General features: G+C 34.8%; 1 protein-coding gene across 7 annotated transcripts; it reads left to right on the forward strand.

Annotated features, from left to right (window-relative positions):
• Window positions 197-9,915, forward strand: LOC107617476. 7 transcript variants are annotated; one of them, XM_021111317.1, is made up of 22 exons: window positions 197-429; window positions 528-680; window positions 796-955; window positions 1,061-1,379; window positions 1,559-1,696; window positions 1,772-1,961; window positions 2,081-2,211; window positions 2,744-2,956; window positions 3,369-3,535; window positions 3,979-4,057; window positions 4,392-4,919; window positions 5,003-5,373; window positions 5,546-5,623; window positions 5,708-5,812; window positions 6,040-6,207; window positions 6,362-6,430; window positions 6,529-6,756; window positions 7,017-7,127; window positions 7,741-7,854; window positions 7,886-7,996; window positions 8,715-8,831; window positions 9,440-9,915. In XM_021111317.1, exons 1-22 carry the CDS (start codon window positions 327-329, stop codon window positions 9,600-9,602), a joined length of 3,816 nt encoding a protein of 1,271 aa, XP_020966976.1. In that variant the 5' UTR covers window positions 197-326; the 3' UTR covers window positions 9,603-9,915. The 7 variants fall into 7 exon arrangements, with proteins under 7 accessions (XP_020966976.1, XP_020966977.1, XP_020966978.1 ...); XM_021111318.1 differs by having other exon boundaries at window positions 5,600-5,623; XM_021111319.1 differs by lacking the exon at window positions 7,741-7,854.

The raw sequence follows: 9,915 nt of genomic DNA on the forward strand, positions 1-9,915 counted from the left end.
ACACTTTTAAATATTGATTACTAACTACTAACTAAAAATAATAAATTCTAGTGGTTGTCTAGTATTTTTCTATTATAAATATATCGTTTTCTTTACCAAATTATGAATATATTTATTATTTATTATTGACAAATCAATAAAGGTTAAACGGTGTCGTTTCTAATGCGCGCCCTCAAAAGCGCGGGAAAACTTTCCGCCTCTTCAATTAAGCTCAGGCACACTCAGATCCCCAAATAACCCACTCTGCAACCTCCAACCTAAAAATTCTGCAGAATCTTATTCTGATTCCAACAATACCCTAGTCCTGAGCAACATCAGCAAACACCATGGACATGGAAGGATTATCGCTAATCTGCGCCTCCCTAGGCACCGTCGAGGAGGATGACCAAGGCAACCGCATAGGCTACGTCAAGGGAGAATACTGCCTCGGTATTAATTTCACCCATTTCCCATTTTTGTTCTCTAAATTCAATTCGGTGAAGGTTTCTCGGTTCCTAATGGGTCAATTATCGGTACCGACTTTCCAGATAACCTGAAAGACTTGCTGAGGTTTCTGCGGCGCGACGACCCACAAACCCGTGAGGCGTTCAAGCAGGTGTGCAAATGGAACAAGGTTTCCAAGGATTTGATTCCGATCATTGAGTACTACCAGGAGGATCGAAATTTGCTTTTGAATGCAGGTTTAGCTTTGTTTTTACTTATTTGAATTTGAATGAATGATGCTGATTGTTGTGGGTTTGATTGATTTTTGGTTGTTGATGGCCTTTTCTATATATATTTATTTATTTATTTCAGTGAAGGTTTTGGTGTTCCTTACAATGCCAATAGAACCAGGTTCCACGGATATTCAGCAGCAGCTTGAGTATCTGTGGGGATTGAAGTCTGCACTGACGAGTAGTGATGTAGTTGCTGTGGTAGTGTCATTACTAGAAAGACCACTCGAGAATTTGGAACAGTAAGCTTTATATTGTAACTATTGTTGAAAATCATTAGAAGGGAAGGAATTGGGAACCTCTAGTTTGTGTTGGCATATCTCTTATTTATTTGTTCTGTTTTACAGTGATGCATTCACTGAGGATGATTGGAAATTGGTACAGCTACTGCTTACATTATTTAGAAATATCCTGGCTGTACAGGAAATCCCATTGCAACAGAGTTCAGCGGGATTTGCTACTGAGTTCTTATCAGTGAGAGATAAGTTTCTGGAACTGTTGTTCCGTGAAAATGTAATGGATATACTATTGGTTATATCTCAATATGTCGGTGGCTCCAGCATTTATCTCCAGCAGGATAACTTGCTTCTACTGGAAATTTTCCATTACATATTCTTCGGTCAGGATCCAGTGTTGATTGTTAAGACACATTTACATGGAGCAAAGGTTTTCCCTCTCAACTTAGCGCATCAAGTTACTAATTTACATTATTCTTTCTAGAATGTATTTCAACAATACAATGAACTAGTTTCTTTGGATACGTAATAATTTCATCTTGGTATCTGCTACCTCTCTAGCGGTTTTGTTTCTTATCTTTAAGTGTTATGTTTGGTCTTGTTTCTCAGGTGGAGGAAAACTCCCAAGCTTCTCTTAGCAGTCTCCAGTCCATTATGGAGGAGGAAAAGAAGAAAAAAAATATCTGTAGTCTCAACAATTTTAGTAGGCATTCTCAATTTAGTGGGACATTTTCAAGGCTTACCATGGTATTACATTTTGGCTCTTCTGTTTAGCTTTCATTATAGTAAACTTCAATGATACCAGTTTGCTCTTTTCGGTAGGATGGTTCTAAGGCAGTACTTAAAGGAAATCCTAATTCTTCTCTTAATGTAACGCTTAAATCAAAAAACATCACGCGAGCACATGCCAAAAAAATTGCATGGGACCATCCAAGGTTTCCTCCAACAAAGGATAAGATATTGGAGTTGCTTCAAGCATTTATTAATCAGTTCCTTTCTGGGGGATACAATGGTATAACTTTTACGATTTTCTTATTTTTATGTTTAGTTACAAGTATATTATTCTGTAGTTTTTCAATTGCAAACCAGAAAGTAAGAAAGTAATCGCATTGTAAGTTTAACCCGTGCCAGTTTTGATGCGGTCTATTCGTGAGGATATTGAAAAGGAGCATCCTGCAATTCAAAAAAGTGACGTTGTTGTTTTCTTTCAAGTGGCTGAATTTGTCACTTCATTTCAGTTTCACAAGTATTCAGCTTCTAAGGTGAGAATAGTTAGTTGAGATCTCATATCTCTTGGCACATTTTCTCCCTTCCTCTATTAATGCTAGAGATGTTAAATCCATATTTCATGATATTCATGGTTCTAACCAGGAATGACTTCTGATTCATCTGAACTTTGGAACTTGATGTAGATTCTCCACACATAAGTTCCTGACATTTTTACTCAAGTATGCAACTGTATTGATTTCATTTAGCTGAATATAGAAATAACTCTTTATTCACCTGATGAATGATAAATTTATAACAGAAGAATTTTGGCTGAATGATTGGAAACCAATAAAATACCATTACAATTATAAAGTAAACTGCAACATCATTTGTGCTTATGTGGTGTGAGCCTATGAAGATCACTTCTGCCTTGATTTATAATAGTACTACCTTTCCTTTGTGAAAGGATATGATCACAAACTTTGGGTTTAAATAATAGGCCCTTATTACTTTGATATCTATTTTGGGTTGGTTCTTTGAATTATTTTAATATGTTTTTCATACATGTTGTCTCTTCTTTAATAGAGTAAGGAGGGAGGGGATACATTTGAGACATTGGGCGACAAAGGTGTTTATTCCTCAGATTTCAACGGTCAAATATGTGGTCCAATTGCAGCATCCTTGAATGAGTCAATGTTTCAATTAGTGATCTCAAAGTGGCGCCAAGCCTATGAAGGTTTGAAGGAAACAAATGACTACAAGTTCCTATCTGCAGCTGGTTCACTTTTGAAAAACATGGTAATGTTCGCTGCAAAATTCTAATATTTTAAGCTATTTACTTTTGATTTCAAAGATGTATGTACCCTTACACAGTGATGTGGAAATTGAGAACTTTTGGCATTTCCTTCTTTTACATCTGTACTCTTATTTTAAATTATGATGCCTAGGTTATGATAAATATACCTCAGATTCTTCACTTTTGCAAACACTGTTGCGTGGAAATTACCATCTCATTTCAACTCCGTTTTCTTCACATTCCTCATTTCAGTCAAAATCTTGTCCTTTTCTCAAGTCCATAATCATTGTCTTACTCTTATACTAAGGATACATATTTAGGAAAACCCTGTCAATTGGGGAATAGTAGCAAGAACTTCACCTTTGCTCATAATCTCACTATAGGCTGCCTAATTATCATTTCTTGATTTTGCAGATTCGCATGCTTGATTTAGTACTTAAATTATTTCCAGAAGACTCCAAGGAGCCACAAACAGCTCGCATCCTTCTTTACAAGTTATTTTATGATCAGACTGAGGAAGGGATGACTCAGTTCCTCTTGAATTTGATAAAAACTTTTGACAACCACAAACAACCCAAAAGGTTTAACCTCTTAATCTAAAAAGGGAAAACTCACGTCTAACATACAAATGGGATTGCAATTTTTCATGTGTTAAATTCATACTTTGGCAGCATTCAGGTGTAGAATAATTATCTATCCGAAGTACTTTTCTTGATCCTTTACAATGTGTACTAGTTAATATTCTATATATCTATTTGTAGAAGTTGTGGGGTAATGCTCTATGCTGCTAGGCTGTAGTATGATTGCAATCAGAAGGGTGTTTATTTATAATCCAAACATTTTCTCCTTTTTTAGTCAACTCAACTAATTGATACTGTTCAATTTCAATCTGTTATGTGTACAACCAAAGGTATCCAACTATGGTCATGACTAATGATAATAGTGATTTTAATGCATATTTTGTATCTATGTTTGTGTATCATTTTTTGTTGTTGCAGTTCTTACTATCGTTGTTTCTTGTCAGTGATCTTGCAGATCTGGTGGAAATCATTCACAAGGTTGTAAAGCTAATGGATAATCTCCAATCTCGGGGAGCATTGAGGGTAAGCTGAGATTATTTATATATTTGTTTCGAACTGTTGAGTGTTGATTAAAATCTGACTTAAGTGTGTTTTCAAGCTAGCAACCAAAAATTTAGATCATTACAAACATTTAAAAATTGAAATGTGTACATAATTAATCAGGCCAAAATTTAACAATCATATAGATTACTCTAAAAGTGGGTACTTTAATTTACTGAATGAAAAGTGATATCCATAAAGTCAAATACCGTACAAGTCAAATTCTCCACTATCATTTGTGTTTTCATCTTGCTTATTATCTGATAATTTTGCAACTCTTAATCCTTTTCTTTATTTTGTACGTTACTAATTCAAGGTGTCTAAAAAATCAAAGAAAATAAGAAAGAAGAAACTTCCTGAAGTAATAGAATCCGCAGACAAACAAATTGAAGAGCATTCTAGCATTCAAAATGAGGATGGCATCTGTATTGGTAATGAATCAGCTGAAAGTCAGCCACTGCAAAAGGACAACCCATCAAATGCAAATCCCCCTGGTGAAGAAGGCATTGTTGTCCCTGATGATAGTGAACATGAAAATGTTGTTGAGGAGTTTGGGAACTTGGATAGTCTGGAGCCAACAGAAAACAAGAATCCCAAGCATGCTAATGAGGACGAGTTGGATGAAAACGTTGATTCTTCTGACGAAGAGCAATTAAATACAATTTGTGAAGTCGATTTCAAGGTCTCAACACTGGTCTCTACTTTTGCAAATCACAATATTATTCAGAAATTATGCTGGCTGCTGAAGTTTTATAAGAGCAATTCTCTTGCGACAAATCATTACATAATAAGCATGTTGCGAAGAATTAGCGATGACCTTGAACTCCATGCAACGTTCTACCAGGTTTAAGTCCAAAAGGCATTCCAGCTTCAATGATATTTAGTTGTTTATGAATGTGGATAACGTTTGTTAATATACTATTGCAGTTGTCGCTGCTCACAACTTTTTATGACATCCTGGTTGAACAAAAATCATGCCCCTGCAATGAATATGCAGATATAGTTGCTTTCCTGAATAGTTTGGTGAGAAAAATGCTAAAGAAAATGAAAAAGCAACCACTACTGTTTGTTGAAATCCTTTTTTGGAAGACCCGACGGGAATGCCACTACATCAATGCTGAATACTTACTGGATGAGCTTGGTCATTTGAGGAAAGAAAGTAGGAACTGGGGTAGTACTCAAGGAGATGGAGAAGTTGGTTCATCCGCTGCAAAAGTATGGACTCGTAGAAGTATAGCTGATGCACTTGGTGACGATGAAGCTGATGTTCTGATCACTCATGAGTTCGGATATCAAAAGTAGGATAAAATTCCCAAGCTCTGCTTTTGACAAGCTTTAGTTAGATTGAGATAACCAATTTTAGAATGTACCAATTATTATTGACTTAGATTTCACTGAAGATAAGTTTCTTTAATTTTCAATTTGTTTTATTTATTTCATAATCTGCTCCTTTTCTTCTTTTTTCTCCAGCAACGAAGAAATGCTTGACGATGTTATTGAAGGCTTTGTTTCTACCTTTGGCAGTAAGGATGGCAAGGATGATAATAGGTGCATTTACAACTCATCATCATAGTTGATCTGTGATTATGAGATTTCCTTGTTTCTAATACTTTGTTTATTGGGCCAAAACAGTGAGGGGAAAATGTTGGAAGATGAATCTCAAATAGCTCCAAGGAGAAAGAAAAAACTTATTCTTGATGGTGAATTGGAAGAACAAATCAAAGAGCTCTTTCAGAAGTAGGTTTAAACCTATCAAATTCTATTGTCTAAACTTTGAAGCATGCTTCAAATTACGCCTTGTCTATAGGCAATTTAGCCTTTTTCATATGGCACCACTGCCTCAAACATACTTCAAGGAGTTAGCATGATAAATTGTTTTCATAGCTTTCAAAAATTTGTTTCTCTTGCCTATAGTGTTGGTCTTCATTGCCATTGCTGACTTTAACTTGCTACTGATATTTTAGATTTAAAGATGATCCACAATGCAGTTGTCGTATTGCCGAAGCGCTAGATCAACATGGAAAAATCTCAGCGGCTCAAATTTTCAATAAGTTGAAAAAATTAGGACTAAAAGTTAGGCCTAAGAAAAAGATGCGCAATTCTGATGAACCCTCTTCAACTAGGCCTAATGTGTGAGTGTATTTTTTAACTCCTGCTTTGGATTTTTCCCTTGAAATTCAATTTAGCTGGATATGTAAAAATATTTTTCTCATCCATTCCTAGTTCAAGAAATATTTTTATTTTCAACTTTTTTCTTTTGAATTTTTTTTCAACTATATTTTACAGCCAGAAAAGAAAAAGAGTCCATGCTTTTAGTGAAGATCAAGAAGCTCAAATCAGAGTTTTATATGAACAGTGAGTGCACTTGGTTGCTTGTTGGAAGATTACATTTGAACTATACTATCTCTGTTTTTTATTTTGCTCATGGGATTTGGACTTTCTTATTGTTGCAGATTTAAAGATCACAGAAGATGTAGTTTCATGATAGCCAATTCACTGGATTTGGCTGGTAAATTCACACCTGCTCAAGTCTCTCGAAAACTTAAGCAGCTTGGCTTGTCTTTTCCTCAGAAGAAGAGCTCTGGAGGAGAAATGCTTGAAAATGGTGCAGATCTTGTGGATGGTTCAAAAGATAGAATGGAGGAATCTGATGATGAGAAATTGATATCATTGATCCCAAGGTAATGTGCTGATCTTCTTTCTGTACATCGTTGGTATAATAATGCTATATAGTTGCAATATTGTATTCACCAACTGTCATGCGGAACATCCAAGCATTCTGTATATACAGTTTTAGCACAAAATTTTCTCAAGGTTTGTGCGTAGTATTAAATATATGCTTAAGCTCAACTACAGCACTTTGTCAAATACAACTTTGTTGTGCTGCCCTGCTGAATGAGTCTCTTCTATCTTCAATTTCTAACTATTTATTTAATTCTAGGAAAAAAATGAAGAATGTCAAAGTATCAATTGAGCAACTACATGAACAGACTAGCAAGGATAGTTTGTCAAAAGATGATTCTGATGATGAAATGCTCAGCTCTGTTCGAAAGTAAATGTTTTTTTTTGCTTAACTTTTATTTGGATGGGGAGTTTACTGATCATTGATAAATGATAGAAGCTTACATGTTAGTATCAGATATCTAGTTTTAGCTGTTCATTCTTCTGGGACATGCCTCTATGTGCTCTGACTTGAAAATAGGATTGGCCTCTTTTCTTCATTGGGCCATAATAATATTGCTCAGAATTTACCTTTTCTTGTCAATGTTTATATGGATGATTGATGCATCTGATACATTTAGCTTTCTGGAGTTGCACCATGGTTGATTGGTGCACCTGCCATGTTTGAATCATCTTTAATTGATAGTTTACATATATTCCTTACTCTTATTTATCAATCTCAAACTGTAGCTTTGATGTAAATAGTAACTCTTAAAAAGTGGCAAAGCCTTTATGAACTTGTGTTCAATGGACACGATCGTTTTTTGGGTTGACATCCAAGGTAGGATTTCCTTCTAAGATCGAAAATGCATATTCAATGACTCTAATCACTTGTGATTTGATTTGGGTTTCATGAGTGAACAGAACCATGTATTTCAACTTGCATTTCGGATTTGTTTTTCCTTGTAATTTCTTCTTTTACATTTGTTAAATTTCTGATGTAGGAAAAATAGAAGATCCCTGCTTGCATCAAAGCACGATGACCTTGAATCTATCCAAATTGAGGAGACAATGGACAGCGATTCTTCTCATGGCGGCTGTAAAGATCTTTCGGAAAGGTATGTCATCTAACTATTTATTTAATTCTAGGAAAAAAATGAAGAATGTCAAAGTATCAATTGAGCAACTACATGAACAGACTAGCAAGGATAGTTTGTCAAAAGATGATTCTGATGATGAAATGCTCAGCTCTGTTCGAAAGTAAATGTTTTTTTTTGCTTAACTTTTATTTGGATGGGGAGTTTACTGATCATTGATAAATGATAGAAGCATACATGTTAGTATCAGATATCTAGTTTTAGCTGTTCATTCTTCTGGGACATGCCTCTATGTGCTCTGACTTGAAAATAGGATTGGTTTGTCTTGCATGTCTAAAGCTTATTCTGTTCTGAATTAATGACTTCCAAAAAAACATGGGAATAGGGAATTAAAGTAATCATGTGCTGCTGCCTATGTTCACTCTTTTCTTCATTGGGCCATAATAATATTGCTCAGAATTTACCTTTTCTTGTCAATGTTTATATGGATGATTGATGCATCTGATACATTTAGCTTTCTGGAGTTGCACCATGGTTGATTGGTGCACCTGCCATGTTTGAATCATCTTCTTTAATTGATAGTTTACATATATTCCTTACTCTTATTTATCAATCTCAAACTGTAGCTTTGATGTAAATAGTAACTCTTAAAAAGTGGCAAAGCCTTTCTGAACTTGTGTTCAATGGACACGATCGGTTTTTGGGTTGACATCCAAGGTAGGATTTCCTTCTAAGATCGAAAAATGCATATTCAATGACTCTAATCACTTGTGATTTGATTTGGGTTTCATGAGTGAACAGAACCATGTATTTCAACTTGCATTTCGGATTTGTTTTTCCTTGTAATTTCTTCTTTTACATTTGTTAAATTTCTGATGTAGGAAAAATAGAAGATCCCTGCTTGCATCAAAGCACGATGACCTTGAATCTATCCAAATTGAGGAGAGAACAATGGACAGCGATTCTTCTCATGGCGGCTGTAAAGATCTTTCGGAAAGGTATGTCATCTAAGTGCAATATTATTTGTTAATTTAGAAATTGCATACTGTTATCAGTTTTGATTATTTAGGCTGACCATGAGTTTGTTAGTAAAGGTTCATAGATATTTTGTCTACTTAGCATTTCTTGTTCGCTTTTACTGAAACAAAACTTATTTCCTATTCATCAGTTTGCCTGGCTGCTACAGTAGTATTAGTATTACTGGTTGTGTTTAATTGTAATGGGATAAGGTAGGTTGAGTTCGAATTGAAGATGAATAAGGTTGATGTGATATATTCATTCATTATATTCACAGATGACATAATTCTATATCGAGTTTAGCTAAGATGTACTAAGGGTACAAGTTAAGGTTATCAATTAGGAAAATTTATATTAAAAAAATAAAAAATTTAAATTTTCAATGCATTTATTATTTATTTATTAAAGTAAAAGTTTAAAAATTTATGCTAATAGTAGTCTTACTTGTGCCTTTAGAACACAAATTAGATAAATCCTAATCATTCTACATTATCTATAGCAAATGTAAAATTAACATTATGCATAGGCAGTTTGTGAGAAATTTTATAGGTTAAACTGATTTAGTGGTTGAATTGAATGGAATTGGCAGTGGAGAGCGGGTAGATTTAATGAACTCGGACAAAGTAGAATATCATCAAGTGGATCCTGAATTGGTGGATTCGGAGGATGAAGTTGTTGTTGGTGCACCTCCTGATAATACTGTATCCAGAAGGAAGCTGAGAATGGTGATTGATCATGAGGACGACGACTAAGGACAATCACTGCTTCTTGCAGGTTAATTAATGTATATAATATTATTATTAATGAAAGGCCATTTTATTGCTCATATGTATTTAGACATGCGTGATTAGCTCGAGCAGCGGAAAGCATCTTGAAGTTCTTAGGAAAGTAGTTTGTTTTATTTATGGTAAAGTACATTAGTACAGTAGAATATACGGTAGATCAGGCAATCTTTCTTAACTGAAATATGTATTGGGAAACTGAGACTTGCTGCATGCCATTATGTGCTTTGTTTTAGTTTACATTCAACCCAATCAATTTGACAATTTGTATTGTTGGCTCCCA

The sequence above is a fragment of the Arachis ipaensis genome, chromosome B09 (genome assembly GCF_000816755.2).
Source record: "Arachis ipaensis cultivar K30076 chromosome B09, Araip1.1, whole genome shotgun sequence".
NCBI lineage: Eukaryota > Viridiplantae > Streptophyta > Magnoliopsida > Fabales > Fabaceae > Arachis > Arachis ipaensis.